Source organism: Cygnus olor, chromosome 13 (genome assembly GCF_009769625.2).
Source record: "Cygnus olor isolate bCygOlo1 chromosome 13, bCygOlo1.pri.v2, whole genome shotgun sequence".
In the NCBI taxonomy this organism is placed as follows: Eukaryota; Metazoa; Chordata; class Aves; order Anseriformes; family Anatidae; genus Cygnus; species Cygnus olor.
In genome coordinates, this window is record NC_049181.1 from 16,747,400 (window position 1) to 16,767,639 (window position 20,240).

The window sequence follows — 20,240 nt, forward strand, 5'->3', positions numbered from 1 at the left end:
AGTGAACATGAAGATTTTCATGAACACTGTTACTGAATTGTTATATCAAGTTTAAAAGCAGGATTGCAGTAAAAATGCTTAGAAAAAGTAGAGAATGGCAAAACCAGGATGGTTCAGGGAGCTGGCAGTTTTCACTGTTTCTTGATTTTACTTGCCATTTTCTGGTTGTGAGAAGGGTAGCATGAAGTAAGAGTAAACTTAAAACGGATGCACATCTACACTGTAAAATTCCCACTCTTCCCTTTCATTGTGCTGCCAGTAACAGTAGGTTTAAGCTTTGTGTTGGTAAGACAGCCAAACGAGATGAAGAAAACTACAATTCAAAGTTCAGCAACAGATTTCCACACATTATGGAAAGTAGAACATGACAAATGGCACTTTCGAACAGAAGTGATTTAACACCCATGTTGATGAGCATGGCAACCAAAACAAAACATCGATTTCCCAAAAGAGATACCCACTGCATATGTCCAAAAGAGGAATCAATTGGAAGTGCACAGAACAGCCATTCTGTCTACTGAGGGAAATGCTAGAGATACTTTACATACAGTTCACATATACACGGGACACTTAAAAGAGACTCAAATAGGTTAAAAAAAAAAAAAACAACTCAAACTGACCCATTAAACACAGAAGTAAGTTTGCATACTAGAGAAAAATCAGTGAAATCTTCCAGATTTAGAATTTGAAAAGGTAAAAATAGAAAAGGAAGCTCTGAAATATAGTAATTTGGGACCTAGCTCTAGCTAAGTGCACAAAACCCTGGCCCCAGGGTTTTCAGGATCAAGTTCGTTGCTAACTTTTAATTACATTTCCATGCTATAGTTTGATTCTGTATGAGAATTTTAAAAAGAAACAAACAAAGAAGTCCTTCAAGAAAACTGTAAGAAAAATCTATCTGAACACAACTTCTTTCTCTTGAAAATTATTTAAAGATCATTCAAAGAGTGAGGGATCTGGCAAAATGACCTGTTTTATCTTGTTTACATGTAGAAGAGTTATTGAGGAAGATAAGTGACTACTTTGAAGATCTGCCTCATTTCTGTTCCAGTTTACTGAAAGCATGCTTGCTATAGGTTGCTATGTGTTTCCAATCAGAAGTTGTTAAGTACACAAAATAAGGCTGGATTTTATTTGCAGAAGCACATGTTCAAAGGTTAAAATTTATTGCTCTGAAAGCAGTATCTTTAAACCAGGGTAATACTTTAGGGATTATTAACCCTCTAGTTATGCGATTGCTTTAAGTAGGTTTTTTTTGTGTTTTTTTTTTTGTTTTTTTTTTTTTTTGGTAAAACTTACCAGCAATCTATTCAGTATTTTCAACTTTAATCCTTTAAACAGTTGCTCACCAAAAACACAAGAAAGATACTTTTCATCAAGCAGCTTGTGAAGTACTGTTGTTTAGGTGCTATATTATATAACTAAAAACAAGAGACATAAAATTGGAGCCAAATCAACTGCAAGTATTTTGGTCCAACACCATGAGTCATGAAACACCAGTACCAGTCCTCAGAACGATACTTGCTTCCTTTCTGACTGTGGGCATATCATGTAACCTATCACTTTTATCACATCTATAAAACTAGGGACACTAAAGCAGGGCTTCTCTGAAGATTGATTAGTTGTTAGCAAAGTGCCTTGAAGAAGAAAAGCATACCTTAGACTACATCACAAGAATATCTAAGCCCTTAATCCTAATTGTGATTAAAGCAATGATCAAGGTATACTCAATTTTCAGAGGAATTCACTAAACTTTAAACCCCACTACCCAGAAAAGTGTGATTTGTATGGTACAAAAAGATCAGGAACATATCATACAGGACCTCCGACAAAAACTTTATGCATCTAAGCAAGATATACAATTCAAAATGGCATTTCCAAATCAAAAAACTCCAAATATGTGTTATCTGCAATTGCTTATGGGTTATACAATCATTAATGCACATACGAGAGAGCATCAAGTATGTGTTACCTTCTATCCCAAGAGCAGATTCAAAAAAATATATTCACTCTGGATGTTAACATATACAAAAAATCATGCTCCTATTTCAGCACCCTTATTTAGTTTGCTGGAGGAGTACAGGCTTGCTCCAACACACTCTTCTGCATCCAGAACGTACGCTAAATGATGTATCCCTGCTCAACCTGGATGACGTACACGGCCAGTCATGTTTTGGAACGGCACTCAATGTTTTTAGCGGGACACACAACTGCGCTGATCTCACTATTTAAAAAATAGGCACTGGTTTTATGATAAAAACATTTGCCAGCTGTTTTCATACTCAGACAGCACAACTACTTTTAGTGTGCATTTTGGAACAAGCTCTGTTCTGAGAGGTACCTCAATAAATGAAGAGGTTTAATTTAGATACATCCTGCATGCTCTTGGTCTGCTAAGGTAGGACAGACTTCACACAATCTCTCACGTGAGAGTATGAAAAAAATATTTGAATTTCGGCAACAGAAATGCCTATCTGACAGGAATATAAGCCATGTGTACAGCAAGAATGGTAAGCACTACAAGCAATTGATTACTTTGTTAGCTCACGAAAACAAGGCTACACTAAAGAATGGCTGAAGGACTCGATACTGAGCATCCAAAAATCCATCTAGCTATACTCTAATCAGGATAAATTCGTTACAGTAAGTGGGAGCCCTACACTGCATGGTTCTTCAGGAAGGAAGCCAAGTATCAATGGAGGATTTTCTGATCATGTTCACGGTTCTGCTAAAAAGAATTGATTTAACCTGGATTGCAAATTCAGGCTTTTGAAATCCTTCTGTGGTAAATCTGCTTGCTGAGCAGTAAGACGCTCTCATTACCCTCAGTATTGGTTCTGTAGCAAATTGTAAATTCTCTAGATTTCAGAATAGCAAGACCTTCTTTTAGTTCCAGACCACTCTTTCCTGGCATATGCAACGCTGGTGCAGATCATACATGACATATATTGCGGCTACTTTAATGAATGACAGAAGTTAGCATTAAGAAAGGAAGGCTAACTCATTGTTAGCAGCAGTTAGAAAAACAGCAATACAAGATCGAAGGGTAAATATGATCACTGTACTCCCAACAATTCATTCTTCAATGCTGTCTTCAATTTTTTAAAAGGATTTGTTAACCAAAATTTAAAAATATGGAATTCAAAATAACACTGAGGAAGGCTTCATGGACAGTTGCCATTTTTATTTCTACTTGTTTGTACTGACTGGAACTTTTGATACAGCCTTTTTTCCTGCCAGAAGAGCTCAGTTCAGCAAGGGAAAATAGCTCTGTTACCACTGCTCATTCAGCTCTCTAAGCTGTGCCACGCTTGTCGATAGGTAGTACAGTTTGCCATGCGCTTGCATTTCATGCCCTGAAAGTGAGCCCCAACTACAGCACTGTATATTAAACCTTCCCAATTAAAAAGATTAAATAGATTTTTCAGAAAGTTTGTTTGTAGTACAGTGAAAGCAAGATCAGCCTCTTTGGCTATGTGTTTTAAAATTTAAATACCACCTGCCTTCCTTCATGAATTAACAGTCAGATTTTTTTCCAGCAGAACTGACCCCAGTTGACAGCATGCCATGTACAGACTGTCCCTTCCTTAAGATTTATACAGCTGGCTATTAATTTTAGGAGGAATGGGTGTGCATGTAAAGCCTGGCTTGAATAAAGGGTAAGTAACAGCTCTGAAATACTGCATTAAATCCATCATTATGTAGTTTACCAACAAACTCCTTAAGTAGCCATTCCACTGAAATTGCAGGCATGCAGTTATGAAGGTATGGGCAAGAAGCATCCCTAAGCCTTACGTTACTGATGTGTCATTAGAGTGGTCACGTGGAGGCAAGGAAACAAACACCTCCTCCTATCACCTTGGCCAGAATGGGACACACTAAGCTTGTGTACTTTCTTCTCCTCAGAAACAAAAAAGATTTCAGATCATTTTCAAGTGTCAGAGATGGAAAGATTTGTTTATCGTTGTATACAGGGAAGAGTAACTTTATGATTAAGGGTTCTTAATATACTTATAAAAACAATCACAAGTATAAACACCTTTAATACACATTACTGATGTACGGGCCAGTTTTAATCTGCCAGTAGTCCCTGAAATTGCAGCTATAATAGCTGTCATTAAAACACTCAACTGCATGTTTGTGGTTATACTGTTATTACCAGGTTTGGAAATGCTCTTGAGAACACTACACATACTTGAGTATACCATCTATACTGTCTGTACAAACAAAACTTTAATAGTTTAAATGGTTCTCACTACGCTTGTTATTATTACTAAATTTTCATCAACCACTTGTTAGAAAGCTAGGCAATCTTCTTCCCCAAAGATTAAATGCACATAAAGTATGTTTAATTTTACATGCACACCCTTTCACCCCAACGAAAGGCTGAGACAATTCCTGTGGGTGCTAAATAGATAAATTATACATAATATTTTAACAGCTGGAGAAAAATGGAAAATTATAACCTTGGAGCTCAGTTATCACTCTGGCAATCAATCTCTCTGAAGTACGCCAAACAGCACTGCGGTCTTGCTGCCAATACCTTACGGACCTTTCCTATCTGTCTCTACCCCCTCAGCTGAAAATGTCCTAAGTACAAGCCTCCACGTGGATGACATTTCTGGACTTCCTGCCCACTGCCTCAGAACTGTTTCTCCTTTCCCACCAACCCAGAAAGTCAAAGAGGGACCATGGTGACACAACAGCTCCACAATCACGTTAAGCAGTCATAAGCCCATACTAGTCCTCCCTCTCCCACCAGCAACTCATTACCACCCCCTCACCGTGCAAGGAGTGCTCATCACCTTCCCCGTCACAGAAGGGCAGTGATCTCCCTTGCATTTGACAGCAATGCCCACTTGAAGTTTTCCTACAACTATAGGGTAAGTTACTGCTACACACTGAAGAGGCAGCGATTCTGAGGCTCTGAAGCTACTGACATGCCAGATTTGAGCAGAATGACACACGTATGGCTGAGAAGTGACTCTTCGGAAGGCAAACTCAGATTAACAGTCAATTAGCTCTCAAAAACCATCAGTCCCAAAAATTATGGTACCCTCAAACCACTAGACTACATGAAGAAATACAGGTCCTTTCTAATAATCCACACAGTTCTGCTACACTAAATGGGAGGCATAAGAGTGAGGGTGTGGAAAATCATTTATATGCTGTCATTTTAGTTATCTTATTCTCACTCTGGTGTTAAAAATCTGTAGTCTTACCCAGCAATCTTATCCTTCTATGTAAATTTTTTTCTTAAAACAAACTGCCTTATTCAAAGCTTACTATTGTTAGCCGATATCAAATCAGTACAGCAATTCACCATCAGCGTATCTTGATCTAACTATGTTCTGGAAAGAATCGAAATAGATCTAAAGAAAATTCAGATAATGGAACAGGCAAAACAAGAAAGGGAAAGGAGGAGCATAAACAAAAGATAAAAGAACAGAGAATGAAGGATAAAGCTGAGATACAAAAAATGGGATTAGGTGATAGTGAAATTGTGGGGGGTAGGAACAGAGGCATCCCACAAAGGAAGAGAATTAAAAATTAAAAATGTTACTACCATCTAATGTATGCTATGAAATCAAATGTCATTCACTGAGATGTGAAAATGGTATGCACAGTCAAAAAACATGTTTGTGGAATCTACGACCAACCAGTGCTCATTTGTAGTATGTCGATGGCTTGCAGATAGTTGATGGAACCGGAACTTCACCCTCCCATTGATCTGCCTCTGACAGATCTGCATTTTGTATTTAGCAATATATAGGAATTGAGCAGTTGGCGTCATGCTCACAAATAGGCAAAATGCCAATGATGCTTCCAGTATAGGAAACAACCTTGTTTAATCTGAATGATGCTCAATAGAGTCCAGAGATTTTGTTGGTGGTGGTTTTGGTTTGTCTTTGAATAAGGGGCACACCAATTACAGGAGCCTTACTTTTTCCATGTCCTATCCCATGATGCAAAATTTCTTCAACATTTTCAGGATCCTCTGGATTAAGAAATGAAGAAATCTGCAGATATAAAAACGGCCTTAAAGACTTTGCTACAGTTATCGACATAAAGCCTTTTCTCAAAAAAAAAAAAATCTTAAATATCTTTCCTAAGTACACACTTAGAATCCTTTAGTGCTGGAATTAGAAGGGATGTGTGAATATGAGTAGTGTCAAAATACAAAGGATGCTGAATGAAAATCCACACCTTTGTAAAGGGAAACAACTCATTATAATTTGCACCTCTTTTGCAAGCCCCTTGACAAATAACTCATTGCAAAGAAATTCATCCAAGATAAAAATTGATATCAAAATACACTCTACAAATTGTAACTAGACAACCATAGAGAGGCAAGTCCCTAGTTATAAGGTATGGCTTCATTCTCCCATGTTAATATCAAGCTCTTAAAATAAGATAAAACCAACTTCAGAATCATTTCTCTCAGTGTGGAGGCTTACCTACCCAGTGCCTGTGTGTCAGGCACTTCACAGACAAGCATCAGGGCAGTTCTGATCCACTACACTGATATTCCAGACATTTCTTGTTGCCCATTTCACTTAATTGCCACCACCGAAAATGGACTGCTGTAGAGGAGTTTCAGAGGAAGGCCTTTCAGGCGCGTAAGAATCATCTTCAGTTTGAAACAGAAGCCAACAATATTGCTCGGCTTGATCAAAGAATTTCTTTGCTATTTTTTTGAGTCATTTTGCTTGTACTTCTGCCACGATCTTCGTTAAGAGGATTTATTGTCTACTACTTAAAATTTATTGGTTTGCAACAGCCAACAAATGAAGAGATCTCTTTAAAGCACACCATATGGGGAGAGCATGAACATGTTCATTACAGGTAGAGCCGTAATTTCTCCCATGCTGGAAAATCACTTATAAACGTCAATAACAAGGGGGAAATTCTTGAGACATATATATTATTCAAACTGACTGTATCCATTAATTTACAAATTTTAAATTAGATTTTTTTTTAGCATCTGAGAAATTAAGAGAGTAAGAGATTTTCTTGTTGATTGACAATACATCCTAAAATAAATAGTCTGGACAAGAATCATTTAAACATTGAACATTTTTGTTATAGCTTAACACTTTTTTCTTTTCCTTTTTTTTTTTTTTTTTTTTTAAAAAAATGGTCTATATACTAGGTTCTAAATGCAAGCAACAATTGCATCACATTACAGCACTGGAATCACTGTTGAGTATCAGTGAATGGTAACAGGATAGATAAAAGCTCTCTAAAAAGAGAAAGCACCAGAACTAGCAGAAAGGTGGGGTTGGTCAGCCCTTCATTTGAATGTAAATGTAATTATGAGGCAGGCAGTTTGGCTGACGTCAGACAAGATCTTGGTAAACCATTACCACCAGCACCTGGTAACACAGTTGATAAAAAAGAGGATGAAGTAGTAGATTCCAAGCAGAGTGGCATTATTAAGGAAAAAAAAAATCAAACAATTATTTTAAGCAGCAAAAGAAGACACAGAAGAACAGGATGTTGTGACAACACGTTTACGATCTGTGACCATCATGTACGTGAGCTCTCTCTTGGATAAAGAGAACAGCATGTATCCAGGACCTGCAAGGGGTAACAACAACCTGCCAGTGCAAAACTTCGCATCTGCTCCCCCCTACTCAGACTACATGGGATATCACCATGTGCCAGCCCTGGACAACCACGGACAGCCTGCGGGAACCTGGGGATCCCACTATGGCCCACAGAGGGAGGACTGGAACGCTTATGGCCCAGGACCTTCCAGCACGGTGGCTGCTGCACAGATCAATGGCTCACCTCCTGGGCAGGTCTCCTACAGTTCTGCTGATTACAGCTCCCTCCATCCTGCTGGATCCGGGGGGTTACCTCCTGTAGATACAATTAATGCACAGCAAATCTCTCCCAACAGCCAAAGGCACAGCTCTTATGAATGGCTGAGGAAAACGGTGCAAACCAACACTACTGGTAAGCGTATGCTAAATTATTTTTGTTTATCTCAGAAAGCATTTTTCTGCTATCACTGATCTCATAAATAATTAACTTTACTTAAAGCACATCGGTTGGTGGGTCATTTAGGACATTTATTTAACCTACTCTTGTTTAATGCAATTTTAACTGAATTTGCACTAGTTTCACTTTCATCCCATAAAGGTTTTATATGACTGTAGAATGGCTGTTGTGTCTAGATATGGCTGCATCTCATTCAAGCTCATGTGTATCTTTGTTCTAACATTGCGTAAATCTGATGAAAAATATGACACTCTTGAAAATGTTGCTTTTAACAGTTGCACACAAAAACATGGAAATTATTCTGCATCACAAGGTAAAGATCAATTTTATACTGACCTGTTTTACATATTTAAACCTTTAAAGACTTTTCAATAATTTTAAAGAAAATTGTGCTATGATCAAGCTGTAGCAATTACGCAATTTCCTCCTTATTTGCCTGTTTTTCATTATTCTATGTAGATCTATTAAGTGAGAAGAAATGCCCCCAGACAAATAATCTGACTCAAATTGTCATTGCAGACTATTTTGTTTGCAGACCATGTCTCATCAGCTTTTGCTTCATTTAGTTTCAAACTGGTTTTTTCAGTATTTTCATGTACCAGAATTTTGCAGCTTGCTACAGTTAGACAATTAAAACTCACTTTCTCCCAGGTGTCACTCATTGATGTGCCTGTTTTTGTCACAAGCTGCATGCCAGAACTTTTCTGTGTATATTCCCAAGGTGTAAATTGTGTGTAACAATAGATTTAGCAAACCTTGCTAAGGTTAAAAGTAGTAAGTGTGTGTTAGAGAGCATCAAAGAAAATGCTCTAAAGAAAGAAGGGCAATTACAACTGGAGCAATCCTAGCAGACACAGAAAATCAGCACCACCACTTCAGTAACAGTCCTTCAAATGGTTATCACTCAAAAACAAAATTAGTCTAGTAATTGTTTCTTAGTTATAAAGTAGATACAGACTGTTTTCCCATTGTTACAAAGTAAAATGCCTAGCGCACATTAAGATACCACAATGCCATCCTTCCATTTGAGGTCTTTACAAAGGTCTTCAAAGCCAGGCAGATTTAGAATCTGTTCCTCCCCCCACCACATCCTTATGTATACTCATGTAAATCAGCAGTAACTTCATTAACATCATTGGAGTTTTCCAGGTGTAAAAGTGATGCAAGACCCGAGCACAGTCCAGAATCAATTCAGACTACTGAATGTCGATGAGGCAACCCTGTCTCTGTCACAGCACTGAGGTTTAAATGCATTAGTATTTTCAAAATCTAAATCCTTGTTTTACACTAATTGCACAGACAAGGCAGACACTGCAAAGTTTCACATATGCTTGCTCACCTTCATAAAATGTATATGCAATGCAGAAAAGCACTCATCTCCGGTCTGAAAATCACAGAATTTACACTCATGCTGAAATATTTTATGAACAATTCTGGACAGGTGAATTGGGGCCTGTCCACAGATAAATGTCCTGAGGCTTTACATTCCAAGAGCCCAATGCTTTGAAGTGTTAAAAACAGCTCAAGACTTCACTGAATTTGGCTGAAGACATCAATCCCGCTTAATAAAAAGGGTTTGGGAAAGTAAAACAAAAATGTGATGCATTTAAAACAAGGGAAGTACCAAACCACATTTGGCTTATCAGTGTCTTTAAAATAATGTTAAGCGTAAGAACTGGAAAACTTTAATACTGACACAAAAAGTTATAGGGAATGAAATTCAAACATAATTGCAAGAGTGAAATTATGCACATAACTACACATTAACTTACCAATATTTTCTCTAGAATGTAAGAAAACGTACTTGATATCATTATAACCACTCTTCAAAGCAGAATTGCTTTGTTTTTCCTTTTGCCCAGATTATTATGCATGATATAAAGTAGCTACCAGCTCCTCCTCCCCAATATTATTGAAGACTAATACAGTTCATTGGTCCAAAATTTCAGAACTATACAGCCCTGAACTTCACAAATACATTTACTTACATATATACATGTATACCCTGAGCAGCACGGAGTAACAGAAATCAAAACACTTCTAATTAAATGAAGGAGCCTACTAAAATACTGACAATGGGAATTATTTTGGGGAAAGGGGTGTTAATGTCTATTTACCCTCTGTTTTTTCATTTTATACAAACATTTTATACAAACAATTAAACTTCAGGAAAACTGAAATGAAAATTTACCTGACCAAGACAATCCTTAGGATGAAACGTAACTACTATCTGCTTTCAACAGCTCAAATTTGGTTTGAAATTCTATAATTTGTATCTTCTAACTAAAAGACCATTACTGCATATTCGGAACAACCCTTTTTGTCAAATACATAGACATTGTAGACATACTAGGCAATAAGAAATTTTTAAAAATAAACATCCAAAGTGGGCTTGGTAAAGTTATCTTCCCAGATGAGCTACAAAAACAAGAAAGAACACTTGCAGTATTAATTACAGTCTGATTCTGTTTTCACTACAATCAATGTACAAAATGCCCTTCCAACTTCAGTTACAGACTAAAACTTCAAACCATTTCTAAAACCTGCAATATTATGTGCAAAGTGTGTAATTCTATGAGAGCGAGTCTTCAAGGCATGAAGCTTACTGAAGAGAACGTCTCTAAACAAGGGTCTAGAACCTAAAATCTTATAAAACTTTTTGTGAAACTTCAGCTGGGAATGACCTTTCTCAAAAACAGAACGGACTTCAAGGGGACTACACAAAAGGACAAGATTTATATATATATACACACACACATTATATATATATTTTGCAAGGTCAGCTTTGGCTTTTTTTTTTTTTTTTTATTATACTCAACACATTTGATGTCATCACAAGCAATGATGTCCAAGTAATTCAGATCACATCACAGCAGAAATGCAGCTAGAAAACAAAACAGAAAAACAGGGAAAAGGGCCAGGTCTTCGCTTTAATGCTAATTTATTTTGCTTTGTAAACTAGTTGTGACATCTATTTTCCACTGGCCTACATTGTCTTCAGTTTTGAGGCCTATCTGTCATATTGAAGCAACAGACCCTTTCAACACTTCTCTTTGCTTTGATATGCAGTCTTGTCTCTTCCTTCTCCCTTTTTTCTTCAGGAGTTATACTGCCGGAAAGGGTGATGATTTTCACAGCAAATAAAGAGGCCTTCTCCTAGCTTTATTGTCTTCAGAAGAAATACTCTGTGAATTTTATGGCCAAGGGGAATGGGGAAGACTGCTCCTTTTCTCCACCCCCTCAAATCATGGCTATATTTGCTGATTATATTGAAGCCGGAATAACCCTGTTGAATTTTAACTTCTTTTCAAAGATTAACTTCTAAGCCTTCAGTTTACAAGGAACCTGAATATCTCTACTATTGTTAACATTATAACTATCATCTAGAGCAAATATTTCAAAGCCAACAATTTGTAACTTGAAAAAAATGATGAACTTAAGTTTGATGAATGTTGTAGTCCTGCAAATTTAACCAGGAAAACCTCATACACTAGAAGTCAAAGGGGAAGAGAATTAAGGAAAACATTCTTAATTTTGTGTATTTCAAAACATCTAGCTTCAGATAAAAATACCTCAGTCTATCCTCAATGTTGGCCCAAAATTGAAGAGAACTGAAGAAAAATATTCCTTCGTTTATTTCTGTCCTTTTTTCCTCTGCTAAGATGAAAGAGTCTGACATTTGTTTAGGGCTTGTAAATTCCAAACCAATTGGCTTGTGTTTCTGAATGTAAAAGGGGTTCTTGATAAGATCTCCTTGTCGCTCTTTTGTGTGGCGTGTGCTTCATCTTAACACCTCAATGGATTTTAGGGAACCACTTTAAAGGAGTCTTTGTCTTACAGTTTGTCCCAGAAAACTCACATCAAAAAAAAAAAAAAAAAAACTAAAACTGGGAAGATCAGACGAAAAAGGAAAACTATCTAGTTGGGCTGTTGGAAGTGCAAAAGAGAAAAAATAAGCTTAAAAGTGATCTCTATTATTATTAGAAAAAGAGTTGTTTGAAAAAGTCTAAGAAATGAAAGGTATGTTCTAAATATTATGTTACATTTCTCTTAACAGAATTCATCTAAGAATACTTTTACATGTTAGAGATAGGATGATACCACAATCCTTTTATAAGTATTTTATTGTCTAGTCTTATAAGATGCCAAGTGCCTTCAATTCCAAATGGAAACAGCCCACTGAGTACCCCCAGCACCTTGCAAGACCGTACCTTTTTGGAAAAAAATACATGTATCTATTTAGTATATATGTATATATTATATATATTACTGAACTTGTAAGCTTGACCAAACACAGATGGTAAACAGATTGCTAGTTGACATTTCTTTGTGTTAGAGAACTGATCTGAAATGCCCAAATACAGAATTAGTACAATTAGTCACAATTAAAATTGTGACTGAAAGTCAGTCTTGAGATCCTGTGATATTTATGTCCACGTATACACAAGTCATTCAATGAACATTGAGATGAAATCCCTTTGAGGTCAAATACATTCAGTACTAACTATGTATGCTATGAATTATTTGACATGCTTCAGGGTATTCTGCACTTAAGCTTTATATTTAAACATATATTTACAGAGAGATAAAAAGGGAGAGAGAGAACTATGACAACGAATATGCTCTTATAACATTTGGCTATCTACTTATTCACTCTGTACCTCATATTCCTTCTCTGTAACAGAGAAAACAATCCTTTGCAAGTACTCTGTAGCTTTATTAACAATGTCTGTAAAATATTTGAGATGTTTGAAAGAAAGATGCTATCAAAAATCCACATATTAATAATATTTCTTTCTCAAACAGGTAAAACAAGAACAAAAGAAAAGTACCGAGTTGTTTACACAGACCACCAGAGACTAGAATTAGAGAAGGAATTTCACTGCAACAGATACATTACAATAAGGAGAAAGTCAGAACTTGCAGCAAACCTGGGACTATCTGAAAGACAGGTACACAGACTGTCCACCATACTCACCCATCCACCAGACACTGCGACTGTCGGAGAGCACAAGCAGCATTCATGTTCTGTACACAAAGTAGTGCCAAGGCAACCAGGATAGTTTGCAAGTGTATGAGGCACAGAGAATACACTACACAGTCACAAATTAAAATAAGTTAATTTGACAGAAACCTCCTATTAAGGGTAACTAAACATTACGACATTCATCTATGACAGACGTATGGAAAAGTACTTATTCTTACTTGTATAACAGCTTGCTAGACAGCTAGAAATTAAACACTTCAGCTTAACAATATTTTTGCTATGTCCTCAATAGTTATGACATTCTCCATTTTATTTCTTCTTGCAACCACACAAAATGGTGGCCAGTAAAGATCCAAAGCATTGGATACACTACAGCTGTAAGCCAGGAAAATGAAAACTCGGCATTCAAAGAACAGTCGAATGAGATATCTGTGTACTTTTTGTTACGTATTTGTTACCACTATTGCCACATGCCGCATTCTCCCTCAGTGAGGTTTCGGCACGTTTTAAAGGAGCATTTAGAGCCTTTGATTTTCAAGTCAGGATTTCTTTTCGCTATCATGCTCACAGGTACTAGAAACACCTATTATGTAGAGGATGCTTTAGGCTATAAAACTTGATGCCAAATTTTTATGCCACTTATGCATGTATACGTAGCCAAGACTATCTGCTCAGGAAATTTCCAAGTGCATACTTAGATCTATTGCTTATTTGAAAAGTACCTCTGTGTTCAAGTTACATACATATTTAAACTCTGTCTTGACTAAAGTCTCCTGAGCAGGGGCCCAGGTATCCTAGCTGTGTTCATGCAAAGACTAGAGGAATTTGGGATAATGAATTTCCTAAAGTCACTGTGTTGGAGAGCACATTTAGGAAACACGGCTCTGCTGAATGCAAGTATAGCAACTGTTGTATCCAGCCCTCTTTATACAACAGAATTTCAATGGCTCTGCTACATTTGGAAGATAAGGGAAGATTTGGTGATACTGAATAAAGCATCTCATACCTTAGCAACCAGACTTATTGCCCCCAGGTAAATTTAATTAAGAGATCTTTCTTTTTAGAATTTTACAAACTATTGTTCTTTCTGAATATACACATTCAGTTCTCTAAAATATCCTCCTCTTTCAGTAGCATCCTCTTCTTCTGCATTCAGTCTGTGCAAGAACATGGAATAGAGAGGGACCAATTGAAGCTCTTTCGAGCTTCAATTCGAAGCTCTCTTTCAATTTCGAGCTCTTTCGAGCAAAGTGTAAGGATGCATAGATAAGTAACAACATTTTAGGCTCAAGCACCAGGTCTTTAGAATCATGTCGTAGTGCAGCGATGTTCAGTGTCAGACCCAAATTGTACATGGATTACACTCTGTAGACTACAAATCAGGTTGGATATTAGGAAAAGTTTCTTCACTGAGAAGAAGTGAAAGAAAATGGTCACAGCACCAAGCCTGCCAGAGTTCGAGAAGCCGTTGGACAACGCTCTCAGGCATATTCATTTAATTATTAGGTAGTCTCCCCTTCCAACTCGGGATATTCTATGATTCTGTAAGAGGCTCTGGAAAGTAACTAAGAAAAACAAGTTGATCATCAACAAATTCCAACGAATTTTACAGTAGGATGTAGCTCCATTAGAATATTTCCCGGGAACTGCAGTTCTAAAAGATTCAAATCCCTGCTCTGATGTTATGCAACCTAGCGGATTTAGAATGCAGACATACCTGGAGTAACTAGTGATGCCGCATAAAACCAGCTGTTAGTTTCTTTTTACGTAACTGCTGCTCTTCTCTTAAAGCTATCCAATTTCTGACTCAAATTTCCTTCAGGCAAAACATAGACAAAACACATACCCTATCTGCATTTCTACGTGACTCATGACTGACAAAGCTAAATGCTTCTTACTGTCGTTACCTGTAAGGTAATAAAGTAAAACCTACTTGGAAAGTAATAGAGAATTTTTTTTCTATATAATATCGTACTCAATATACCTTAAAGGATGTAACAGACTATGAAGTGAGAACAGTGAAAAATAATAAGGAAAACACAAACGTGGTTTTCTGCTCATTCACACAAGAAAATTGAGATACCAAGATAGGATTTCAAATAGATAGGGTTCTTTCAATACGAACAATTAGCTTTATTGTCATTAATTCATTGTCATTAAGTAGTGCTGATATAGCTATACACCTGACATACATATGCATAATACATATATAAATATATACCCTAAAACAAAACAAGAATACAAATACATACACAAATCACTCGATATAAAGAAGAAAATGAACCCTCACCACTTGGGTTTGAATTAATCTCTAACAGAGATGAAAAAGAAAGCTGACAAATTATTCTATAATTGCATGTTCCTTTAAGTATGGCACATACCACTGTAAAAGCTTAGATGATGAACTAGGTGGACTCTGTGTCTAAATGAGAACAGTTTATTCCAATGTTCCTAAATATAATACAAGTTCACTTTAATGCAGGTCTAAGTAAATAACAAGTTTCTGTTGATTATGATATAGAAAATAAGTAACTAAATAATTTTCTACTGCACAAGTCCAGTGTTGGTATAGGTTTGTTTTTTTGAGAGGGGTAAAGGGGATATTTGCTTTGCTTTGTATACATATATTTTTTCATTGCTACTATTGCTGTAAAAAGTTGACCACTACCTTAAACTGATCAGACATTATTTATAACATTGCAGGTGAAAATCTGGTTCCAGAATCGCAGAGCCAAAGAAAGAAAAATGATCAAGAAGAAAATCTCTCAGTTTGATGGCAGCGGGGGCTCAGTTCAGAGTGACTCTGGTTCACTCAGCCCAAATGAAATACCCGGTTCCCTGTTCCCACCACCACATGGAATAAACGGATTACAGTCCACTGACATTCATCAGGTCATAGTTTCTGAATGAACAGTGGGGAAATATAAAGAAAAAGCAAAAGTAAGAGGGGAAAGTAAGAGTGGATTTTTCCCCTCTCTTGAAAACTCATCTTTGCAAAGGACCATTCTTGTTTAACTACCTTCAGAGTGCTGACTTCTATGTACAGGATCTGGGACTATTCTCAAAATACTACAGAAATCTCAGGGAACACGTGCTGCTAAGATTCATCGCTCAATCTTTCAAGTAGGAGGTACTGTGCTTCACATACTGACCCAAAGAATGATACCACTGAAGATTCAAGTAAATATAGTTCTAGTCTCTTCATATATACACACAAAATTGTCAGTGAACTGATTATAGAGTACAATTGCAGAAAATGTAAGATGTTGGATGTATTTAGTTTGTTACATTTTATATAATTAGAATAAACTGTAGATGTTTATAAATATTCACACGTAAGTGGACTGAAATTTACGGTAGTTTTTAAAAATAACTTTTAAAACACTTTTAAACACTCAATAAACATAAAGTTGCTATGACAACATATTAAATATAATTAAATAAAATTAATCTTCTTTGTCCTACATAATTGTATCCAAGCATGCCAATCTCCTAAGTAATAGTTACAGATAAATAATAGCACCCCAAACTTGCCAGATTTGTTCAGTTGTAAGAAACACAACAATTTGTCGTGCACATGACTAAATACTAAATAGTATGGAAGATGTAAATATTTCTTTGGTTTTCAACAAATCCATATGTAACTGCTCAAAAATGAGAGGACAAACATAATGGAACCAGAACTATTACTACTATCAAACCACCAAAAAGCAAATATAAAAAAAAATTAACGTCTCCAACTTTAAGTCAAAAAGCAGTCCTGAGCCACCAATTTTGTGAGACACCTAATTCAGGATGAAGGCAAGAAACATCCAAAAGTAAATGAATTTCTACTTCAAAGCTGTTATCAAGAAGCATTCACAGTCACAGCATGCATATTAACAGAAGTGTCCTCTCCACATGCACACCTGAAGGAGCACAAATTAGGGATAAACGTGCTCACAGTGAGATCATTTTTTTATTACTGTCACGTGAGACAGTATCGATACCTAGAAGTATCCAACTGATGAGGCTGGAAAAAGTACAAAGAAAACAAAGTGCTGGAAAACCCCAAACTCCTCAGTAGTCCTGTTTATAGGAATTTCATAATACAACCTTTTCTGTTGCATAGAATTAAGTGCTCCAGTGAAAAATTTTAATTTTATTGCAAAGGTCATCAGTAGCAAAGGTAGTAAAAAGAGAAAGCAGAAGAAAAGCAGAAAATATCATTATTCTGCATGTGAGTCACGCATTGCTCCTTACTTCAATAATGTCAAACTCTCAGTCTCAGCAGCAGCAGATCAAATTCTGCTTTTCTTGGTGTCATGAAGCATTGACAACACACCGAGCAACACAGGCAGAACCTGTAAAAGCATTCGTTATCTGGATTCAATGCACTAGGCAACTTAAAGTTGAGGATGCACCTCACAGTTTCCCAGTTATTTAAAAAGAACTCAGAGTGACTCTATGAAAATAATTCTGGTAGGAGATACTAGAATAACAGTTCTTCAAAAAGCATTTTATAGGTGTTTCTCCAATATATTTCTAATAATTGCCCATTCATATGATTAAAATAAATGGGCATATATGAATGCAAAGAAACTGCAAACAGAAAGCCATTTGCATATAAATATTTGTAAAAGTCAGCCCTTTTAGAAATTGAGACTATGTTTGGATATCTTTGAGGCATTCAGGATGTTCTAAAACTGCTCATAGCTATTAGTGCTTGTATGGACATTTTAGAAAATAGGGCAGCATATTATAAAGCATGCACACAAAACATCTACTTCTGTTTCTATGAATAGAAGTATATCCGCCAGCAGACAGCCAGAAACACAAGTGCTGCTCTGCATTTCAAATAAATACATATTTGCTCTACAACAGATCTGAGAGAGGAGGGTTTTGTAGTCCCACTAGCCTCTCTACCTGAGTTGTCTGTTTATACATAAAGGATGTAGATTAACAAAAAAAAAAATCCCAAAATGACTCATGAAGAAAAAAGCCATCACACTTTACACATACAAGAAAAAAAATGGAGGAGGACCTTCACCTTGCTGCTCAAATCTCACATCAAAAGGCCTACCTCTACAGAAGAGCAGGTGACACCTTTTGTGAAGGCATTAGTGAAAGAAACAGAGACTGAGAGAATTTTTTTTGTTTCTGGTTTTCAAATGAACAAGGAAGAATGGCAAGAGCAGAGCTATAAACATATAATACATTGTTCATTATATTTGCATGCCAAAAATGTGTGGCCTAGCTTAAAACTTTTCCTTCTAATTTATCTCAAAAGCTTACATGGTTATTTACCAAGGCCACATTCAACGTAGTCAAAATTATCACCCTGCAATTTTTAAGCAAGTTCCAGTCTATCTTTCAGACTTGCCAGGCAGCAAGGAAACACCAAGCTGTTCTGGCAAAGTGGGCAGAAGAGCTGCTGAAGACGGAACTTCAGAACCACCGCTGTTGATAAAGGAAACACCTTATGTAAGATTTTATTTTAGACTTCAAATGAGAGTTTTTGAATGGGATACAAAGCATTTCCTGTGAGATGTTTAAAATTAGCCTCGTCAAAAAAAAAAAAGTGTTTTTTCTTTTTCATAATCTCCAGTGTTTTTTTCCAACACATCTACTTTAAATGGCTTCAAAGCATGTCAATAAATATTTGGTGGAGACAGTCTTTCATGCTCTAGATAATGATCTCTATGCCTAAAAACTGTATTAGATTATCTTTGCTGGCTACTGCTTAGTCAAGTAAGAACTTATTCCCCCCCCTCTCTTGCACTGTGCGGAACTACCTCCATCTAGATCATAGTGTCCCTTTAACCAAGTGTAGTAGCACAGCTATTTCTCAAAACGATCCAGAAAAAAATTTACATCCTTTTGCAAAACTGCAAGCAAATGAAAGAAGAAACTTCTTTGTCTCTGACAGGGGAGCCTGTGCCATTTTTTGCCAGAAAATGTGATCCTAAATCAAAATACAGCTCAGAATGTGCCAGCATGCAGTTCTAATGGTCCATTACAGACTACAGGCCAGTCTGCCAGGAGTCCATCCTATATTCTTGTTCTGCCAATACCAACACGGGGACACAGGCATCAGAGTACCAGAATATACATGGGTAGAGGCAACAAAACCATTACAGAGTTCCCACATCGCTATTATTTTCTGGGGAGCTATGTTTGACTCTTGTACATTGCTTACATAAAGGAAAAGCTTCAGAAGATATCATCCAGTCCTTCAGTTTAATTTCTGTATTTTTGCGGGTGAGAAGAAACACTAAAGGCTATCTATAACGTTTTCCAATATTTATCTTTTCACCTTTAAAGACTTCTCCAGGGACTTTAATTAGACACTCCCTTAGCACCATTAGGCAATTAAAATAATAAATCAAACAATCCTTCTCACCCAGTGGGCATTTTCCCCAAGCTGTCTGTTTCCTGCCTTTTTCCCTTCAAGTAAATAGAAAACCATCACACTGTTTTCAAGTCAGCTGTTTGACTGGTATTTTGAGTTTGCAAAGTAGTGAGCCACTTCAACGCCATGCTGGTATCAAAAGAAAATTCTGCATCACACAACTAATTCTAGCAGCCAGCAAATCCCTTCTGACATTTACTTGAATCATCTTTACTCTTATGAGAATACTGTAGAGGTGCCAAACCTTTGGGAACAACTGCCTTTCTCAGCCAAACTATCTATAAATACTTAATCAAGCAGCAAGATCTTCCCTCAAACTGTTCATGCTGAGACTGTACGAAGCACCATAGTGAGTTGGCTACGTTAACTAAGTCCTAAATAGTGGTCCAGGGGACAAAGATACACAGATTTATCTCATTCCTGTAATGACACTGCGTTTATAGTAGAAATCAGAAAGGACACTATTAAAATACACTTTAAAAAAAGTAATTTATAGTCAAAAGCATAATTCAAAATCTAATTTGGCTACTAGTAGTAGCAATAGTAATACAGGTGATAAAACTCTGGATCAGTAACTTGACAACCTCCTGAAACTAAGATTACTTGTGCAAATTGCCCTACCTCTACATTAGACATCTTCAGTATAATCAGCAGATGACCGAGTTGTAAACTTGGATCTGAAACCCATTACTAGCCACTGCTTCTTCTGTGCAATTAAGATTAAAAATGTCTGAAATGCCTATCAACTTAACACTTTGATTCCTGAACTGAAACTCCCTAGAACCTGATACCTTCCCTAACGTCCCAGATGTCAGAAGAGGTGCAAATAAAACACGAAACATCTAATCTTAGGGA

General features: G+C 36.7%; 1 protein-coding gene across 1 annotated transcript; it reads left to right on the top strand.

The window, feature by feature from the left end:
• The first annotated feature begins 7,309 nt into the window (after window positions 1–7,309).
• LOC121077124 (homeobox protein CDX-4-like) lies at window positions 7,310–16,326 on the top strand. The gene is made up of 3 exons (XM_040572004.1): window positions 7,310–7,962; window positions 12,814–12,959; window positions 15,698–16,326. The coding sequence occupies exons 1-3, from the start codon at window positions 7,533–7,535 to the stop codon at window positions 15,902–15,904; spliced, it is 783 nt and encodes a 260-aa protein (XP_040427938.1). The 5' UTR covers window positions 7,310–7,532; the 3' UTR covers window positions 15,905–16,326.
• The last annotated feature ends 3,914 nt before the right edge of the window (window positions 16,327–20,240 follow it).

Coding starts and splice junctions, on each gene's coding strand:
- LOC121077124 (XM_040572004.1), top strand. CDS start 7,533: ATGTACGTGAGCTCTCTCTTGGATAAAGAGAACAGCATGTATCCAGGA. Junction 7,963..12,813: donor GGTGCAAACCAACACTACTG/GTAAGCGTATGC, acceptor TTTCTCAAACAG/GTAAAACAAGAACAAAAGAA. Junction 12,960..15,697: donor TGGGACTATCTGAAAGACAG/GTACACAGACTG, acceptor ATAACATTGCAG/GTGAAAATCTGGTTCCAGAA.